At 34.9% G+C, this 21966-nt stretch overlaps 2 protein-coding genes across 5 annotated transcripts in view; one reads left to right on the plus strand and one right to left on the minus strand.

The window, feature by feature from the left end:
- The window catches only part of LOC128180878 (phosphatidylinositide phosphatase SAC2-like), a 69434-nt gene extending 63849 nt beyond the window's left edge, over positions 1 to 5585 (plus strand). The window contains exon 19 of the mRNA XM_052849052.1: positions 173 to 5585. Coding sequence (XP_052705012.1) covers positions 173 to 998 — 826 coding nt within the window. The 3' untranslated portion in view covers positions 999 to 5585. The remainder of the gene's footprint in view (positions 1 to 172) is intronic.
- LOC128180874 (slit homolog 2 protein-like) overlaps positions 4846 to 21966 on the minus strand; it is a 40355-nt gene continuing 23234 nt past the window's right edge. For 3 of the 4 annotated variants that reach the window (XM_052849044.1, XM_052849043.1, XM_052849046.1), the window contains 26 exons: positions 21410 to 21481; positions 21116 to 21187; positions 19742 to 19813; positions 18962 to 19033; positions 18617 to 18780; positions 18307 to 18457; positions 17481 to 17555; positions 16992 to 17063; positions 16652 to 16723; positions 16116 to 16187; positions 13737 to 13808; positions 12942 to 13105; positions 12360 to 12419; positions 11976 to 12105; positions 11531 to 11599; positions 11336 to 11407; positions 11172 to 11243; positions 11010 to 11081; positions 10535 to 10698; positions 9988 to 10201; positions 9693 to 9832; positions 9268 to 9361; positions 8343 to 8623; positions 7423 to 7902; positions 7116 to 7316; positions 4846 to 6623 (listed from right to left, as the gene is read on the minus strand). In XM_052849044.1, the coding sequence (XP_052705004.1) occupies positions 6394 to 6623; positions 7116 to 7316; positions 7423 to 7902; positions 8343 to 8623; positions 9268 to 9361; positions 9693 to 9832; positions 9988 to 10201; positions 10535 to 10698; positions 11010 to 11081; positions 11172 to 11243; positions 11336 to 11407; positions 11531 to 11599; positions 11976 to 12105; positions 12360 to 12419; positions 12942 to 13105; positions 13737 to 13808; positions 16116 to 16187; positions 16652 to 16723; positions 16992 to 17063; positions 17481 to 17555; positions 18307 to 18457; positions 18617 to 18780; positions 18962 to 19033; positions 19742 to 19813; positions 21116 to 21187; positions 21410 to 21481 (3409 nt within the window). In that variant the 3' untranslated portion in view covers positions 4846 to 6393. The remainder of the gene's footprint in view (positions 6624 to 7115; positions 7317 to 7422; positions 7903 to 8342; positions 8624 to 9267; positions 9362 to 9692; positions 9833 to 9987; positions 10202 to 10534; positions 10699 to 11009; positions 11082 to 11171; positions 11244 to 11335; positions 11408 to 11530; positions 11600 to 11975; positions 12106 to 12359; positions 12420 to 12941; positions 13106 to 13736; positions 13809 to 16115; positions 16188 to 16651; positions 16724 to 16991; positions 17064 to 17480; positions 17556 to 18306; positions 18458 to 18616; positions 18781 to 18961; positions 19034 to 19741; positions 19814 to 21115; positions 21188 to 21409; positions 21482 to 21966) is intronic. The other variant, XM_052849045.1, reaches the window with a different exon arrangement.

The following is a 21966-nucleotide window of genomic DNA, read 5'->3' on the forward strand; positions in this document are numbered from 1 at the left end:
AGTTTCCTATTCAATTAAATGTAGCAATGATATTCTATCACTGACTTGTTCATAGACTTAATATCAGAATGCATGTACTGATAAATAATTTTTATAAGAAAACTTTATCATGCTGTTTTTTATGGTACAATATGAAGTGAACAGATTTGAAAAATATTGGTCTTTCAAACAGGAGGAAAACCAAGCCGCACCCTGAAGTCCAGAACATTTATGTAGAACAACAGGAGAAAACTCTGACCAACCTCCACGTACCTAGAGATTTATCCTCCGGGGAACTCAGTAAATTGTCAGGCAGAGCCTCACCCAGGTCAAGGTCACTCAGAAGTAGTCCAAGGTCAGTCAGTCCAGTGATGTCATCGCCAGTCAGCAGTCCAAGTCAACCAAGGAAGAATTTATTTCCAAACTTTGTAAACATTACCAAGAATGTAACCAAAAATGTAACCAAAAATATCAGCTCCGGAATAAAACTACCGAAGATTTCGCTGCCAAAACTTGACAGGAGAGGTGAAACAGCAAAGGATGCTGGGAATGAGGATGATGAAGCCGTGGAAGACAGAAGTCGAAACTCTGTAAGATGGTCTAGACTGAACTCACAAGGCAGTCATGATGACAGCGAGATTGAAATTAAAAACAGGCATTCGCAGGACTTTGATGACATGGTTTTGGTCTCTTGTGGAATCTTGGAAACTTCCAAAATGCCCAGCTCTGAATATCCTCCAGCAAAACAACCAGTCAATATTTCTATCGTCGAGGAAGAAAAAGTAGAAGGAGTGGACATGGATAACTCAAATCTAGAGACTTCAAAAGAAAAAGTTGAAGACTTGGACCCAGAGAACTCAAATCTAGAGACAGATTCCAAGAACCTCTCCAAGACCCTAAAAATACAAACTCCAGGGACAACAACCAGAAAAATGCACCGAATCTTTGATGCCATTCAGCAGGAGTTGGAGGCCATGATAGGAGAGCGGGAATGCCACACACAGTTTATATTTTTATGAAGTTTATACTGTTTAGGACATTATTCTCTTATTGCGGCACATACAGTTGAGACATAGACAAACTCAAGCTAACTTATTTACACCAAATTTTCCCCACTGTCTGTTTTCATTCCATCTGTGATATCTGTTCCCTATACGTCTGTATCACCATTTTATTTGTGTAGGGTATCTTAACTTATTGTACGTCCCATATTTATTAATGACAACTCAACTTAGCATTACTGTATACCGGTACATACAGGAAAATATTCGCCTCCATTTTATTTTTGCTCTTTTCGCCCATGTTTGTCAGCAGGTAAATTTAAGACTGGGCAAATTCCAGTGTCTCAATTTATCCCTTTTGAACAAAATTATGTCTGGTGGAATTCAAGACGGGGCAAAAACTGTTTGCAAGTGTAGAGGGGCAAATATTAAACGGGCGTGAAAGTAACCCCGTATACAGTATTAAAATACCTGATAGTTATTAGGAAGAACAAGCTGTCGATACATTCCTTTGAAATCAATGCTAATTTTTCAACATCAGCTCTTATCAGCTCTTCTGGTTTACAGAAACAACTCTAGTTTAATTCTGTTTGAGGACATTTAAAATTTTTCCGTTTCGAAACATTGCATCTTGTACAGGCAAGTTTGAGTACTAGTAGTTTACACAACGAAATCGCCTAGTTTCAAAATATTCACAACGAAACTTATCATATAGCCTACTCAACATAAATAAGTTGAACTTTAATCATTTTTGCTTGATTGACACAATTTTTTCTATACCTGAACTAAAAATCATATATTAGAAAATGTTAGATAAGAACTCTTCTTATCCGCTTGGATGCAATATGGAAATTAGCAAAATTGATATTTGCTAATCAAGTTCTATTCACATGACTGTTAATTCCCTTTAAAACTTTTTTTATGCTAGTGCATGTAGAATTTACAATGAATAAGACTCATTCTTGTGCAATAGAGTGGATTGATCAATTAAGTTACTGTTTGTAGGGAATATAACTATAATAATAGATATAGGATAACTAAAAAGGCTGCATCTAGTATATACAGTATCTGTACTTTTGATATTTGATCTAAAAATTATAGCATCGTGTAAAACTGTCAATGTTTCCTAAAATTTAATTTAAGAAAATCAGAACTCAATCTTAGCTGATTTATCAGTTCAGTTGGAAATGTTTGTTACTTTATTCCATTTTATATCTTGAATTGTTGATACTTTGTAAGGTTGTGCTTTTATTTCAATGTTGAAGATGTGTTGTACCTCATAGTGAGATTAAGAAATGCTGTAAGTGTTCATTTCAAATCTAAATGATATACTCATAAATTTAGTGTACATTTTGTTGTGAAATTGAAATTACAGTCACAAAAATATGCATGTATTTTATATGTGAATGCTTACTATGTAACAGCTTTACTACTTACCAGAGCTAGTCTTTTTTAAAGCTCTCAAATCTTCCTCAAAGTCCCCTCATTTGGAGTTGTCTTTCTTTGAATATATGAGACTGTGGAAGAAAATCGCAGGGCTTTGAAAAACAGTTGCTTTCTTGATCTCAATGAGATATCTTGGCTTTACAAGCAAGAGAGCAGTATTTTTTTTTATTAAATTTATTCAGGTTTTTTATTTTTGTCTGCTGCAAAGCTGTGATGCTTTTATTCTTATTTCATATCATAATTAAGGCATTCCATTTTAATTGCTTTGCAATACCTGTGACCTACCCCCCCCCCCTTTCACATATGTTATCTGTATAACCTTATTATACAGTTATGATATAATCATAAAAGGAAACAAAAATAATTATAGTACAGGTTTACCTTGTACAACAAAATAGATATACATCCACATTCTGGTGTTTTATTTATATTTCCTCTGTCCTTGTTATCTATGCATGCTTTGTTCTATGGTAGCTATCCGTATATGCATGCTTTATACCTCATAGCATGTCATTAAAATACTTCATGTGTGGGAAATATGTAATTATAAGCAATCTGATCTTGAGATGCTGAGATTTTTTTTTTAAGGGAAAACTTGCAGATTTACAAATGACCCATGAATAACACTTTAATTAAATGGTTTTTCATCCGTAATAGGAAAGATTATACCAGACAAATACATGTTCTCAAAAACTTAGATAAATCAATGCACATGTTCTGGATTTCAGTATTTTTTAACAATATTTTATGACAATATTAAAAACAAAATGGGGATAAAAAAAGTTCTAAATTTACTGAGGCATTAAAGACTTGCACTTTCGATACAGAACTTTTCTACATAATTTTATAAAGTTTGCTTAATCAGTTACATACCTTAAATATATCTGTTTGTATGTATACTTTGATATATTGGATCCAATGCATGTAATTAATACCACACTTTGACACAAAAGCATATAAAATATGTAACTTGCGCATTAGATCTCGGTATTTATGAATTATTTGTGTCTTGCAGTTATTTTGTAAAACATTGAACTGCATGTTGCATAATCCTTGCACTAATTGTAGGCTATATTTCTTTCAGTGCTATATCTCCTACACATTTTTTGTTCGTTTGTCTTCAGAGTCAAGACATTCTGATACTGGGCTGGAATGATGCACAGCTAATTCATGATACTAGAACATGTTTCTTATAATGGCCCCCTTTATTCCATTTTATTGATGGCTTTCCTTTATATTAACATGTCTAGTCACACTGGTTTTTTTTAGTGGTGCTTTTTTTTATTATCTCAAAATGCAGTGCTGCCCTTTCATTGAAAGTTTTCTGCTTTTTTGCCTCTTGTTGATGTCAGTGTATTCATGAAATTGCAATAAATTTAAAGCCTTGTATAAATATATCAGCAAAAAGTTCATTGAAAATTTTGAATGTTTTCTAGCACATTTGAAATGAAGATGTACAAAATCACATTGATTTATGATATTTATGTGTAGTACACCTGTAAAATATTATAATAATTGTATTAATCCATTACTCTTTTGATTCACAATATCAATTTTATTTAAATACATTATGCTTGTGTCAGATTGATAGAGTTATGCAGGCATCAACAAACTAATACCTCGTGAAAATTGTTTTTTGCTCTTGTACAATGAAATAAGGTTTAATTTAAAGCCTTTCAAAGGTTGTGTATCTTAAGAAAATCTTGAGTTTTTTTTCAATTAATATTCTTCATGTAGTTGTTATATATTAAATAGGACAAAAAGAAACGGACACTTTGTTGGGGAGAAAGTTTAGATGTTGCACCTATTAATTGTCTCTTACTAATAACACACTTGTTTGTGTATAATGAATTTGCAATTGGTCAAATAAAATGAAAAAAAAAATCTACTGGAATTATTTTTGTTGATTATAACAGGCAAAGGACTGGAATGAACCTAAAAATTCTGCCCTAATTCAAGATGTTATTTCAAGTTCATTACGTTAAGTACCCAAACCTACACGATCTGGGAATGACTTTCAGCAAGAAGAAAAAAAAAAGGAATATTCAGCTATCTTCTGTTGCCTTGCCAAAACAATTGCATGAATTTGAACCCCTCCCACTTATGACCTGATCCTACCTCTATACTCCTCAAACAAGGCTGTTGATATGCTATCATGTAAGAGTTGCTGGTTCCTACAGACCACGACATGGAATTTAAATTTTTGAACTTTTTTTTAAATTAGAGCAATTGGTACAAGATATCTTTCCTGTGTGTGTTGAGGCCCACTTAACAGTACCATGTAGGAGAGATATCTGATAAAGAATGTCTACGTTACAGCTGTGAACTGGACTGTAGTCTAGATTGACTGTACACTATTCCTGCTGGCAAAAGGAAAGGTGTTGCACAGGTTAACATAAGTAAAGAAGAAGAAACAGAATCACCGTCAGAAATGACTTTATTGGAAGCCATGTTCAACAGTTAAAAAATAGGAAGTCGTACGTGTTACTGTTACAATTTAACTTACAAAGTATTAATTTCTCCAAGTAACACATTCACAGTGGTACACATACATTATTAATTTTTCTAATCGTATTAAAAATGTTCTTTATATTGTAAAAATAATGCACATGAAATTAATGCGTTTCTTAAATAAAGCAATGAGATTACTACTCTCGTGTTTGATGAATGAAATGGGCGTGTCTCTAAAACAAGTACATCTCTCCGTAATTTCTTTCCTCCTTTTTCTCAGAGTCAATATTAATAATTAGATATAACTGAGGTAGACGTGCAAGGACACAAAACAAAAAGTTGTTCTTGAAATTAAAGAAAGGTCGAAAGAGAACATAAATTCCAGCCAAGTAAGAAAAGTTTTTCTTATCTGTTTGTAAGTGTAAAACTAGCAACAACAACAAAAGAACAAACAGAATCACTGCAAACTACATCAGACGTGTGGGCCTGAATCGTTAAAATCAAGAATCAAACAACAAGTATTTTCCTCATTAATTAAGATGAGTGGTCATTTTATCAAACCATACAATTAGACAGATTACTGTATAAAAGGGGGCAGTGCTTTAAGACAATTAACAGTTCTTTGCTTGCTGATTTAAAATTTGTATAAAAGTTAAATTCACTTCATATTGCTACGGCAACACCAAACATGCGTCTTTCAAAACAAAACAAATGCATGACGTACATCTAATAATAAGTATGACGTACATCTAACTATTACCGGTACACTAAACCACTGTACAAACGATAAAAAGAATTCTTACAGATCATACCTTCCATAGAATATTGCGTATTACGTATAGGCCAATGACAAGGACAAACAGATACATGATATCCAATCAGATCTACTCTAACATATGTCTCATAACCATCAGCAATTAATCAACTCACAAATTAGTTGAAAATGTCATTTTTGCTGTAAAGCAAAATATTTTGTAATGTTTCTTAAAGCATTATAACGAAAATGCCTTACTATACAAGTTTTAAAAAAGAAAGATATCTATGTATCAAACAAAATGCTTCTGAAATGTGATCAATAAATACATGTATATGCCATTCAACATAACATCACATACAAATGTACAATTAGACTTAGAAAAACAATCACAATCAACGGGTCCATGCACAATAGAAGTCTGTATTGTCTCTGCTTGTTCAGTCATTGTGGAGTGCGCAAGCCTGTCATAACCTTAGCTCTCTATGTCTGTGCTTTGAACGCTCACTACTTCAACACTGACGCATTGAAGTCAACAGTGTTTTCAGGTCAAGTTTTTGACTGCCGAACACATTTTGAACTTCAAAAAACACAACACGCAACAAAAATTTATCTGTCCAAGTTGGCAGAAATCCGTTTTTTTGTTCACACTTGCTTTGCCTGATTTGGCGGTTCTCGTGTACAATAAGATCTCACAAAGATTGACATACACATCACATTTTTACATTGACAAGTAATCGGGGTTATGTGCATGAATTCAATTTACTGGCATTTCTTGCAACCACATTTTCGAATGACTGAGAGATTATGAATGTATGAATATCCATCTCTGCAATAAAGTCTGACTTTCCGCGTTTTAATTTTCCTGGGTTTACAGCAGTCCTTTCCGCATGATCCTTCACATCGTCGGAATTTAATCCTGGTCCGGGACGTACATTTTGTAACTGGATGAGTATACCTGCTTCGGAAAATTTTTTGCTTACATGTCGGCACTGCAAAACAAAGATATGTGAAATGTACAACAAATAAACAATTTACAATTGGCAAAACAATAATTTACATGCAGCAATGAGAAGCCCAGCTCTTTTTTTTGGACAAATTACAGTTAAATCCAAACTTTGCAAAATATGCCCTTTTTCTGATGTCACCTCAAAGGCCAAACAAGAAAACCATTATACATTTGAGTGTCTCCATTCTTTTATATTGTTTCCCCTTTTAATGTATGTATCGAATGACCCAGTAACAAATATCAAAACTTACTGAGCTACAGTAAAAATCCTATGCAGGTTTTTTTTTACCCCTAAAATGCCTGCCAAGGGACATAATCCCCTTGTGGAAAAGTCAAAAATAAAATACTCTTAGGAAAAAAGTTTTTTTGAGATTATCAAGCTTAAAACCATTAAATTTGTCCTCTACACCATCTGATTTAGACAGATTAAGCTTCATTTTCATCACATATACATGTATTATCACCAAGTACTAACCTTTGTCACAGTATTTCCCTGAGTATCCTCTCTTACATTTACACCTATAACCTCCCTTCTTCTTCCTTAGTTTACACTGTCCATGCTTACACTTGTTATTTTCACAAGGGTCAACTTTACAGCCTGGCATAATCTTATGATTTGATTTAGAAACGCTAAAATCCAGTTGTTTTCCATTTACATAGACTCCTTGGAAGCAACCTGCGAGGAATGGTTTAAGAGGTACAGAGATCATTCACAAACTGTTCTGAATGGAAGCCAACAATCAAAAAATGTTACAAGAATGTTAAAAAAATGATGTACTCACCCTTAAAACTAGTCTGGCTTCTAATTTGGAATTTTTTGTGAGCCTCTGCACTTTTGTCAGATGACAGTCCCCCAATGTACACATCATCCTTGACATCTAGATACTCGCTCTCCCCCATGTTAACTACCGATCGGGACACCCCCCCGTCCACTCGCATAGTGAAGTTACGATGATGAACAATTAGCTCCACCGTGTGGAGACGGTCGTCGTTCACGGTCACGTAACTAAAAATGTAGCTGTACATGGTGGACAGTGGAGACTTCCCGGTGAAGAAACTAACTCCGATTCGTCCGCGGAACAGTTCCACAGCCAGATGCTGGTCGGCGCCGACGTAGAATATAACGCCAGAGTCTGAGTTTGTCTTCATGTTCATGGTGATGTTGACCTGGGACTGGAAGTCAATCTGTGGCATCTGGATGTAGGAATCATCCGCAATGAAGGAAATGCTACTCAACTTCTCGCACTTCTTGCCAGAGAAGCCTAAAAATTCAAAGTTTTGGTCAGGGTAAAAACAGAAAATGAACATATGGGAAAAGTCAGTTTGTGTTCATATGGAAAAGTCAATATGTGTTTGCAACTTTAATTATAGGAATAAATGTAAATACTACAGTTATACATAATTGCAAAGCTATTTCTGTTTTCTGGCTTGCTCTTAGCATTTCAAAGATACATGTATATAATTGGCTATTTCTCCATAAAATATTTTGATAATATTTGAGAGAGTATATGATGCTTTGTCTTATTAGAATTAAGTATAATGAATAATACGGTACTTTTTCATGCTTTGAAAGTACATTAATAATTGTATTGGAAAGCATGCTGATATGATATATAGTAGTGTAAAAGAAGAGCAAAGAGAAATAGCAATGAAATATATGTATATATAAACGAGAAGAGAAAAGGATGGCCAAAGTTAGTACCTGGAGCACACTGGCACATATAGTGTGATCCCCCTTTGGGTACATAGCAAACTCCGTTATTTTGACAGGCATGAGATTGGCAGAGACTGTTATAAGAGAATTGAGTGTTAACAGCCATAGGGGCTATTTCACAGAAGCGTCCGGAGAATCCCCGGGGACAGTAGCAGGTATAGTCTCCCAGCCCATCCACGCACCGACCACCGTTCAGGCAGGAGTGAGACTTACAGTCGTCCAGGTTCAGCGTACAATTCTTCCCCGAGTAGCCCGTTGTACACTTGCAGCTGAAATGTTTAAAGAAAAAATGCTTATCATTAGTCACAGTCCTGTTTTCAACACCATTTGGTTTTATTTCATAAAAAATAATCATTAAGGAATTCAAGAGTCTTCCATACCTTTAGGAAAAGCCTACACTATATTCCTTAAAGAGGTGGAATTCTGACATAACATTTCATACACGATGGGTTTTATTCTAGCTTAATAAATCATGCAGGAATTTTAGGTAGATAATGTTTTTTTCTTTTTTAAAAGAATGCTGAATCCATTATCAACATTATGTTTAGATTTAAAAATGCAATTGGTGTAATTCTTCTGCTGATAAAATTATTATTTTTTATTTTCAAAATTCTGAAACTGACATCTTCAGTCGTAGATTATTTAAGGTAACAGATAACTTTAGCAGTTGACTTATAAACTTTAGTTAGGGCTGTCAATTAATGATGCTAAACAGTGCTTAGGTGACTTCACTTAGATACTGCGAAAGATATCCTCATTAAAAAATTAAATGCCTGTTGATAACAAATTGCATAATAGAGATAAAAGGAGCAGACATAATGTTCCCTAATTTGACCATGAGATATCTTACTTCCAACAAAAACCTTCATTTTTTTTTAACATCTACTATACTACAGATTTGTCTATTGTTTACCTGTAATCTGTGTCCAGATTAACGCAAGTTCCACCATTCTGACAAAAGTTGTAATTTCCGACACAGTATCGGATTTTCTGTTGACACATCTTGCCTGCAAAGAAAAGTCAAATATTTGATATGGAAGGGCAGCATCATATCTCATCCACACTACTGCATGCAATCAAGTTTTCATTACTTTAACATTATTGAACTGCACAATCTCTCAAAAATTTGTACATGGACAATTCATCATGTAAATTGCATCTGGTTACAGTTTTTGTACACTAATCAGATAACTTCATTAACTCGTTTGGATTACAAAACAGCAATCATACAAATGTTGTTCACCCTACAACACCTATGCATCAGCTGCACTGAACATTTTCAAATGTCAGATTACTGCAGGTAATTGTACAGAGAAACAACAGAGTGGACTGCCATACCTGTGTAACCTGGACCACATTGACAGGTGTAACCCTCTACAAGGTCAATGCAGGAACCATTGTTCATACAGGCATGGCCTTTACAGTCGTCAATGTTTGTTTCACATCGGTCACCCTGGAACCCATTGTTACACTTGCATCTGAAAGAAAAATTCACCAAAATATCAGTAGAACTCTAAGACTGGTTACTAGTATGCAAAAGTAAAGAAATAGACAAACTACCATAAATACAGTCGACTGTACTGGTCACTAGTATGTTAAAGTTAAAAAAACTAAAGGAGAATAGACTGCTTACCTGAATCTTCCGTGGTCCAGAACTTCACAAGCACCATTAAGACATGGATTGATGAAGCAGGCGTTGATTTCGTTCTCACACTTGTCTCCGTGGAATCCTGCCGGACATTCACAGGTGTAGTTCTTGAAGTCGATGCCCTTACAGGTAGCTCCGTTCTGGCAGGGCTGTCTCTGACAAGCATTACATTTTCCCATCACCTCCGGATCAGGGGGTCCTTAAATAATCCACATCAATACTTTCCAGTTAACTCCATACATTATTCATCATTACAATTTTCTCCCTCATACAAAACAATGTACAGAGAAACCTTTCTTTAACTTTCATTAAAATGAATAATTCAACCAACACCCCCCCCCCCCCCCCCCCCCCCCAAAAATAATAATGTAAAGGGCTTGCTCAAGATTAACTAAACTAGCAGCTTTTTCAAATCTATGCATCTCCGAATGTCTATCAAACCAAATGTAACTACAGGAACCAATCATTTAATCAGAAGCTGAATTTCAACTAAGGTTTTTCATTGACCCTGTCACAGTGATAGTTGACTCACCATTACACACAAAGAGAGAGGACTGTGTAGTCAGCAGGAGCTTGTTGAGCATGGAGGCGGGGCCTACACAGGAAGCGATGCCGGACTCCACGTAGTCCTTCTTGATCCAGTCCGAGAGCCACTTCAGGTTACAGTCACAGTATAGCTGGTTACCTCCCAGGGCCCTAAGGGGACACACAAGTAAAATGAATATAAAGGGCTATATAGGGAAACCGTTACATGTATACAGATTATATCGACCATAAACCTTCCAGAATATTTATAAATATGTCTTATAGCCTTTTTTTTCTGTGGGTGCAAATATTTGCATTTTTATTTAAAATACTTTTTCTTGAACTTGTTAAAGGGAAAATATAAAGCAAATTTCCTGCAGTTGATTTTTTTGTACATTTTTTAAGATGAGACAGCAAAATTTAGCAAGATCAACACCACAGAAATTAATTTTTTAGTATAATATTGAATGCATTCAACTTACAAGTGAGTTAATGAAGTGAGATCCTTAAAAGCTCCATACGGTATAGAAGAAATATTGTTTCCATGTAATGATCTGTAAATAGAAGGAAACAAATAAACAACTGATTGAAAACAAATTACAAACATTGAACAAGATCAAATTTGGAGATAACTGAGTACTTACAAAATTCTTAGTTTATGAAGTCCTGAAAAGCTAGTAGGTGCCATGCACTCCAACTGGTTATAACTTAAAATTCTGAAAGAGAAATCAATCATTAGAAATACATAACCACAAGGATAAAACTGTAGAGTTGCAAACTTCATTTCGATCCAACAAATCATACTTACAATGTGGCTAAATTCGTGAAATTAGAGAATATATGATCAGGCAGTGTCACCAGGTTGTTGTTGCTCAAGTCTCTACAAAGAAACACATAAAAAATAGATAACTCAACGCTCCAGGAAGTTGTTTCCTAAATCATAGGGGAGGTGTTGGAAAGAAGCAAATGGCAGTTTTTAGCAATTTGTATAGAGTCAACTTACAATCTTTGAAGCTTTGTTAGGCGTCCAATTTCAGAGGGCAGACTTCTAATATTATTGACATCCAAATACCTGTATAAATTTAAAATATAAATATGTGAAACAGGATGCCTCTAGTTGTAGACATACCAAAAAAAGCATCTTATTTTGCAGACCTCTAATAAAGTCAGAAAAGATACGCAGGTGACCTTGAATTTTTCTGTACCAGAATATGAATTCTCTTTGGTTTATATATGAAATTTATAGTCAAGTTAAGGTCAATATGCATAACAAACGATGGAAGGCCCAACCAAATCAGGAGCAATAGCTGCACTCTGTATCTCTGAATTATACGATTCTAGTTTGGGGCTCCTTAGAGTGTGTGACTTAGTTAACAGGTTTCAACTTTCAGTAACCTTTTGAGTTAACAGTGTAAAAGTTGTGTTTAAACAGTAAGCTTGTGACTTACAGTTCAGTGGTGTCATCTGGGATGAGGGCGGGGACCTCGTTAAGTTCCTTTCTGCTACACCTGACCACAGTGCCTGTACATGTACACTTAGGAGGGCAGTAGGCTCGGGGATCACAGCTCCCCACTGCAGCTAAAACAGTCAACAATATAAAGTACATAAAAACTCATCTACATTAATAACGATCTAAAGTAACAGAAGTCATAAAACAAAAAAAATTTGTTTACATCATGTAAATCTAGGGCAGAGGAAGTATTTTATTGGGCTTTTGTTTCATATTCAAAGGCAGAAAGACGATCATCTTATTATTTTTATGATGATCCAATTAGTTTCAGAATGCTTTCAAGGGGAGCTAACTATGACAAGTTAATACAGAAGCTACTCACTGTCTACAGTTTCAGAACAGCAGGGAGAAATTCCAGTGTTGCATCCAACATCAATATCAGCTGTAAAATCAAGAGCATGCCAGTCACACATCCAAGTCAGCTGATTTCAAAATATTCTTCCATGTATTTTCAGCTACATGCATCTCAATAAATGTTTAGCAAAAAATATTTTTTTAAAAATTCTGTATCTGATAAATTTCTGTCAATTTTTATTACTCATTAAACTGATTTTATAAGAGGGTAAAAATTGCTGTGTAGAATAAAAAATACAGAGGCACAGTAAATTTGGTTTGCTTAAAAGCCTTATCATATTTTCAAGTGTATTGCAACATTATCAAAGGCCTGAGATGCCTCATATTTCTCCATTGAAGATATAAAGCATTCTTTGCTCTTTTTTTCTATTGCAAAACCAAGGTTGATGCATAGTTCATAATGCAAGTTACATAAAGCAAAGACAACGCCAGGTAAAAATTTTCCATCTTCTGAAAAATATACATTGAGGTTCATAACTCATTTTTTCCTTTTTACAATATTGTATAACATTACGACCACTTTTCACTTAAACAATGTAGTTTGACGTACTTGGACAGATAAACTGGTCCTCCTTGAGGTTCAGCAGGGGGGTGTTTTTGTGGGGGGTGGGGAGGAAACATGTAGGCTCTCCTGCAGATACTTTGCTTTTCTTCAGCCAGCTACTCAGCCAGCCCATGTGACAATTACAGTTAAAAGGATTGGACTCCAAATTCCTGTAAAAAAAAAAAATATTTTTTTATTTCTCGATAGATGCACTTTTAACAAAATCAGTATGATAACTTTCATCATGTACAACTACGTCAAGCTTAATAAATTCATTTCCAAAATTCCATTCCCACAATATTGGTTTAGAAACCAAAAAAAACCCCCAAAAGTAAAATGTTTACTCTTGGATATTTTCATGGGAATGAGATTGTAAAAAAGAAGTTTTGAAACAGTTCCAGGGTGTGTAAGATTGTATTAAATGGGAACAAAGCAGCGAGACTTGGGACAGTGTAAGCCAGGGGCTTGTTACTTTGGCACTATCAGCATTGATAACAATACCAGATTACTAATTAAACAGTCATAAGGATCACTTCAACTCTATCTAAATGACCAATCCTTTCCCACTCTGTTGCTCTACAGGGGCATGTTGTGGGTAAGATTTTTGATTAACTAAGAAGTTTACATTAAAGGTTAGTAGGTACATATATATTCAGATTTCAAATCCCCCCCCCCCCCCCCCAAAAAAATATGAAATGATTAAACAGTATGCAAGAATTTGAAATGTCTCCATGTTAAGATGAAGACTAGATTCGTAATAAACCAGTCTCCATTTATATAAAAACTGTAGTAAAAACTTACAGAATTGTCAGGAAGTTTTGCTTATCAAAGGCACCTTCTGATATACATCGAATTTCATTGCTGTACAGAGACCTGCAAATAAAACCACAGTAAATAAAAATTGCACAAATAAAACGCATAAAAAAACTTAACATGTTATCCTGACATAATGGGATATGTTATCATCAACAAAATTGACAATTGAATTTATTTTGATTCACAGGTCAATAAACCAAGGATCTTTGAATTTTACCATTATACCAATAAGAAAATATATGTTTAGCAGCTTTGAGCACCATGCAAAAGAAGAAAGAAGTTTTGATAACAGATATTGATGCAAAAAACATGGTTCCTCTTTTCAGCGCAGATAATGAACATTATGACTCAGTGCTGTCAACATCCTCCCAACAAGACGAGATAGGTGTAAATGTTAAAATCATCTTCTCTCCTATCCAGTTTCAAGTCTTCAAAATTTTATAGCTAAACCATACATCATGCACATCCTACAAATTAATTACTCCACCTATCTGTACGATAACCATTTTTCAAATTCATTATCGAGCTACCTCAATTTTTTTTTTTTAATTTTGATACTATTATCTTCCAATCAATTTTACAACAAATTGAAAGCCCACCCCTCTTTGCCCTCTTTATTACACCTTAATTATCTCCAAGTTGTTCAAATGAAGCATGACACGAATTGTTGTATAAGATCAGCTTTGTTCACTAATAAACATCTTAATACATGTATGTTATCAGGTAGACGGCTTGTAATTGCTGCAGCGCTGCCTGCAAGCGTGACAAGACGCAACACATGCTTGTCTTTTACAGTAAGCCCCGATCTCTGCTACTGTTTGCCTTAACTCTGCCTCAGGTACCGTGAAATAGATCGTCTGTCTGTGTGTTGTTTGAAGAAATTAGTAAAGATAAACAGAAAATTCCCCATCTCTACTCGGGGAAACTCAAACATCATTGCTTATAGTCTCCATTACAACCTGTTGACAAACCTTCAATTACATCACCGATATTAAACAGACATGGCTTTTTTTCCTCATCAGTAAAACTTCAAACCTAACAGAACTCCCCATCCATTGATGATCCCGTCTTTGGTCTATATCATTGCTTCACACAGTGCTTTCAAAGAGAAATATTTTATTTTGCTTATCTTTCTACTTGTCTCCTTTAGTTGTTTATGGTGGCAGTTTAACATGTGTGCAATGGCTCCCCCTGGGTCGGTATCTCCCGAACTATTCTTGATGTTCCTGGTGATACATGGTCAGTACAATTAATATCTCCTCCTGTCATAACTCAGTGTCTATTTAACAGCAACAGGTGTGTTGATGAATCCAGTCACAATTAACCCTACCCCCAAAGATATATATCTATATACACTTAATTATAAGTAGAAAACAACTGCAGAGGAAAGGCTTAGAGATGAGCTGATGGAAAAAAGGAATGTTTTCTAGAGACTAGCATAAAAGACCTGTCAACTATAGGTTCCTTCAATGTACTGCAGAGGAAAGGCTAAAAGATGGGCTGAAGGAAAACAGGAATGTTTTCTGGAGGCCAGCATAAAAGACCTGTCAACTATAGGTTCCTTCAATGTATCCTTACAACCTACTATACACCCATTCTCTTGCTTTTGAAGAAGTGTGATGTTTTCTTCAATAACTTAATTATCGCCAGACATGACCAATTTTTGGTAAACCATCAGTTGTCTCAGCTGCACCTCCATCTGGTCTTGTTTCAAGTTTAAACAATAAATTTAACAGGTGCATCAACTAATTAGCAACTGCAGGAATCTTATTATGTGCACAGAACAATACAGATGTCTGGAGGGCACTGACCTGGTGGCATGGAACTATAACAGTAGACTGTTGATTACATGGTAACTTACTGCCACTGGTCTAACTAATTTTCAGATTGATGTTTCCACATTCCATTAAAATAGTATGATTTAAACCAGTTGCATAATGTCTTGAAAAACACTGATTCTCCCTCTAGTCAAAGTACTTCTTTGGTGATATCAAGTTAAATTGGAAAAATTATATGGTATGCATTAATTTTCCCAAAATGGTTAAATCTTACACTAGTCAAAATAACCCCCTATATGTATCAAACACACCATACTTGTTGTGGTTAACAATATGCCTTATAGATTCTATAAATGATGTGATATTCATAATGTATAGTAAGTATTCCCCGTCTCATGATCCTGTATATATATATAATGTATTACACAGATTCGTAACTGCATGATGCTGCATATATATGATGTGATATCCAGATTCTTTGCTGCATCATGCTGTATATATAATGTACCTATGATGTGATACACTAGATCGCCGCCACGCGACCTGTTGTTTTATGGATTTGCGGCTGCTGTGTGCTGATACTTACAGCTGCCGAAGCTCCGTCATGGCGTTTAATGTGGTGTTGCTCAGACAGGTAATCCGGTTTTTCTCAATGGCTCTGCGAAAAAGAAAATGAACAGACTTTACATGCACCAATTACACAGATGAATAATTATCAGTTTCTTTTGCAATGTAGTTACAGGTTCTGCCAGAGGAATTCCATAACTCCCTAAGAAATCTTGGCTTTGTAAATCATTTTACTGATGAATTATATCATTGAGTCTGAAGCATAACTCGTTTTGTTTGAGGAATGAAAAAAAAATTGTTTACATAATTTCATTCTCTGCTTAAGACTTCAAAATGTGAATGCATCTAAATTAACACAGACTTATGGAATACCTGGCATTTATCTTAAACTCATGCAAACATTAAAAAATCAACTTCAATTATACCATTTATTGGTAAAGATGAACATTTTAGTTTGGGATCCCACTTTTGTTTGAATAAGAGAAGTATGGAGAGATGGCTGTTAATTGCTCAGGTAAACAACTTGACAACCAATGATAAACATTTAGTACTTACAAGGTTCTGACAGTCTCCAGTCCACGCAGAGATTTTCCCAGGAGCTTTCCAATCCTGTTACTTGACAAATTACTGAAAAAAAATCAACACCTTCAAAAGTAATGAACCGTCAAAAATTTCACTTTATATACATGTCTTAAGATTAACTATATAATCCATATTATGAATCAAAATTTATATTGAACTACATTAAAGACATTGTTATTATTTTTTTTTAGCTCCACAATATGAGTACATGTATGGATGTATCTATAAAGGTGGCAGCTGAATTGGTTCATTATGAAGGTATTTCTGAGAGCAGTCCAAAAAACATATGCTAGTATAAAAAAGAGAAACCTACACATCTATCAGTTTTCTTGCCCCATTAAATGTGCCTTCCTCGATCTCCTGAAGACGATTACTGCTCAAGTCTCTGAAAGACAACAAATAAATAGTTTTGCCACTAGAATCTTTCCAGGAAAGTCTGTATAGATAGTCTTGAAATGTTGTAAATATCACCGCTAATTTGGCTGAAATGTTTTGGTTTTTTCGGCACGTTTTTGAATAAATGCATTATGTTTCATTCTCCCACTGTGAAGAACAATAAATGAAAGTCAAACAAAATCTCCAGATAGTTGGAGCTTGTAACATTACATCAAATAACATGTCAATTTCAATCTTATCAGCTCGCCTAGACACGGTGCTGCAAAATCTGCAAGCATTCACTTTAGTTGCAGCACAATGAGTACAATACAGGAAAATACACAAATTTTTCAGGAACATTTAAGCAGTGAAGAATTTCTGCAAGGGACCAAAACATCCCAACATTCTAAATACTTTAATTACTTACAAGACCTGTAAATTCTCAAGTTTGCTGAACAAGCCATTTGCCTCCAGTTTTTCTATTTGATTATTCTGAAGTTGCCTACAAAGAAAAAAGAGCACAAAAAATCATTCAGCTCAAAATGCAAAGATCAAATTTTGACACAATTTTCAACATCTATGGTCTATTTTATAAATATAACGGTTCTATTTTAAAGCAGTATGGCATGTTGAGTTACATATCTTTGACAATGATCTAAAAATTTATGAATAATTACAGATCTATCCATTATCAAAAATAAAGGAAGTCCCCAAGATAACATTTGGCATTAGGTATCTCCATGTTATCACCAGTCTATGGATCCTATCTGCTTCCTCCCATATTATATGACACTTACATTCAGAATAGACGGAACCACCTGACCTGCAGAATCTAGAGGTCATTTGTGCATGAATGAGAATAGGGTAAAAACCTCAACAATCATAACCTCATTGCACTTCAAAAGGTTCAGTATGGGTGGGCATTTTTCTTATGATATTTAATATCGTATTTCCAAAGCTCGTTTTAAGCATATAAAATTTCATTACCATTTTCAGTATATGTATTAGTTTTCAATATTTGAAATTTAATAGTCCTTTGTAGTGGGGGGGGGGGGGGGGGGTTTGTTGCAGTGAGGAAATCTGAATGTTGAAAGGAATTATCAAACGAAGATGTAGACCAGTAATTCTAATATACCGGTATATGCTAGTTTGGGCTGGAGGTAGGGGGTTCTGATTGTGGGGAGGGGATATTGGTAGGAGATGTGGTGATTGAGTAATATAGAAAGGTGTTTAAGTTAACCCTTCAGACTTACAATTTAGTTGTATAAATGGGAAGGTCCTGTGGTATTTCAGTGAGGTGTCTGTTGGAGCAATCGACCACCGTCCCCTGACAAACACACTGCCTGGGACACTCCAAGTCAATCTCACATTGCCCTGCGTTCTTGGTTCTGTGAAATTCCGAGCCTGTAGAAAAACAATGGAGCTGTGTTTATGGAACATATACTGAATCTTTCAACTGTTAAAACAAACCTCACACGGGTTTATATAATCTCCATCCCCCTGGTTTATATAATGCTTAAGCGCCACCTGATTCCGCTAAGTGCTTAGGAATTCTGGAAATACCTTTGCATTTGAACTTTTCTACTCTGGCTGTGGCGATCTTCTTGCGTTTCATACGTCCTGGAGCCTCACACCTTGCTATGCTGGTCTCTATGGGGTTCTGGTGGAGGTACTCTGTCAGCCACTGCATGTTACAGTCACAGATAAATGGATTTCGAGCCAGGTGCCTAAAGTACACAGTCAGAAATCTCATTAATAAACCTCTCTCTCCTCCATCCCCCGCATCTAATATATAGCAGGGTATCAATTATATCACATAACTGTCAAGATAGTAAATGTATCAACAAATTCTACACATGATAAAAGGAAAATTAATTTCTCATTCCAGCTATGATTGATAATACTTACAAGTTCTTGATATTTTTGAGTGGAGTAAATGTACCATTGGCTAAAGACTGTATTTTATTGTCATACAAGGATCTACAAAATAATTATAAAATACTTATACATTCTTTATGCTGGAATAAACTATTAAAAGACAACAAAGTGGGTAAAAGGTTTGACAATGAAAATCTTATGCAACTTGTCATCTTAACACAAGTTAAATATAATTTATTAAATATCATGTTAAGGTGTTTTAATCATTAATGTTCACATGCCAAAATCACCAAATTCATTTTTGACAGTACTTCAGTTTTCATAAAAGTGATAATAAGTGTATGCTTAACTTTTGAGAACTTTCTAGAGTTTTAATACCTATGCAGCCATTTGATAATCTATCTTGCCCTCACGAGAATGATAAAAATCTCAGAGTAAAATTTAAACTTCAAGTTAACTAAACACAAATGTCGACTCAGAACTCAAACCCTTTCATACAATTTCTAATCAGTGTGCTGCACACGCAATCTTTTCTGTACATTTACAATGTGCAGATTTACATGCAACAGACTCATTACTTTAAACATGTCTAAATTCAGAATGTTATCAAAAGTGTTCTAAGCAACACATTTCTCCTTATCAGCTACTACATCTTCCACAAAAGTAAACATTACGCAAACAACTATCTCATGCCCTCCACTGAACTCCACTGAAGGACTTTTAATCAATTCTCAGTCTTTTAATCCATAATCAACTGGTTTCTGCACTGAATGGGTCAGCGATACTAGAATGAGACAGGCGGATACTTACAAAAGGTTGAGACTTGAAAGGTCTTGGAATGCATCTACTCTCACACACTTTATCTCGTTTGCATTTAACAGTCTGAAAAGAGAGCAAAGATATTGAGAATATTGAAATACTTTAGTAGTCTAGTGGGAACGAAAAAATTAGACAGGTATTTCATGAATGCCCAATGCAGAAATTTCTCAGGGCAGAAAGAACAAGGTGAAAGTTCCTCTTATCTACAAAAGCAAATATATCTTATGAAGTTGTTTAATTAGGCCTTAAATCAAGACAGACCTTCTCAAATTAGTATCAACATAATCCCATATCTCCATTCATGCAAATACTCGTACAGAAAAATAAAACTGAAGAAAAAAAATTAATCAATTTCCTTCATGGTTCATAGAATCCCGATAGATTACTCTAATATCAAGATAATCTTCTTGTCTTTTTTTTATCACCAGTCCACACTTAAAAAGTATTGAATCATTTGCTAATCTTTTAGCGGGGAGCAATTGACTGTATCAATCATGTTGATATGTCCCAGACTCTGTTTGTGCCACATCAAACAGGCAGGCACGAACAAAATGCTGTATTCATGCAATCCATGTTAGATCTAAACTTTGATGATCTATCCCCAAGTTTATTTGTGCAACTGCACAGTGGATCAGATCATGACAAAGACACATTTCTTCTCCAATCAAGAAGAGTCGGTGTATACTGTGTTTTTCTTATTTTTACATTTTAAAAAAATACCCTACTTATAATAATACAATATTTTCTTCTGAAGGTGATAGTGCACTTTTATTCTTACAGTAAATTTGAAAAATAATTCTCCACACGTTTGCGAACACTTAAGTTCTTTTTATATCTCTATAAAAAAGCATGTCAACAAAAAATTCCATTTCCTCATCACTTCTCAACATATGAATGGAAAAAATAAGAATGTCTACTGACGAGATTAATGACCAAAATTTTGCTTTTTGTTAATTAAGACATGACTCATTCCAGACACAAACCCTGCAATAGTTCAGAAAACAACAAAGAGTTCATATTCGGTTGTCTGTTAATGAATGAAAGTATGTTCTCATGAATATTGTCAATTACACTGCACAGTTCAAGTTGTAGCAAAAAAGATGAACAGAGGAAAACCGCTTTTTTATCATTATATTGCACTTTGATTCTGATTATCCCATTATAACTGTTTTCTAGAGGCATCATTATCTTATTTCTGAAATGGAAATAACTGTGGTTTACCAGCATATTGTATGATAAATGAAGCAGTTTATTTTTTAGCAGATATTACGGTAAAGTTCACTGGCATAGTTAGAAAGGCTCTATACATTAGCGAGGGACTCGGTGTTAGTTAGGGCACTGATGCTGTGTTATACAGGTACTTACAGTAACTGGAGAGAGGACAGGCCCTTGAACAGACCAGCTGGGAGGTCTCTGATCTTGTTGCCATAAACTACTCTGTATTCAAACAAAATAATTCATGCTCAATTAAAGTAATAAACAAAACATACTCTTTAAAAGATTCATTATCATTTTCAGTTTTCAAAAAGTGATGATTCTGTAAATGCTGATAGTAAAGAGTGGTCTACGAATCACTGGTGATGTGCTGTTTTGTGCAATTTATAACATTTATATTAACCATTGCATTTAAAAACATTCACTTTTCTGATCGATACTTACAATGAGTTTAGAGAGGTTAACCCACTGAAGGCATCAGCAGCTATCTCTGTGATTTTGTTGTTGCTCAAGTTTCTAGAACAAAAAAAATAATAATATGACTATAAGCAATACATCACATAATCATATTGTTCTTCAGATTATAAACTTGTCAGCTCGTGAATTTATGTCACCCTTATGAAACTGTCCACCCAAATTACCTCTAATATATTTTCATCTCTCAGCAGGTCAAATTTACACATGAGGTATGTATGAAATCAGCACATTTGATCTAAATACGATTTGACATTGTATCTGAAATGTATGTCCTGATATTTAACCAAGGTCAGAAACCAGCTGTGTAGTAAAGGGGTGGTAGTGCATCATACATGTACCAATGCTGACATCATCAACAGGTGCTCTTGTAGTCCCACATAGACCCCACACACATGGAGGAAAAAAAAACACGAACCAAAATACCATTTGATCCTCCCAAACTGCATGGGGGGAAATTACGAATTGATTATTCTTTTTGATCATGCGTTTTTTAATTGTTATCTTTTCCTGTGACACTGCAGTGT

Source organism: Crassostrea angulata, chromosome 4 (assembly GCF_025612915.1).
Source record: "Crassostrea angulata isolate pt1a10 chromosome 4, ASM2561291v2, whole genome shotgun sequence".
Lineage (NCBI taxonomy): Eukaryota > Metazoa > Mollusca > Bivalvia > Ostreida > Ostreidae > Magallana > Magallana angulata.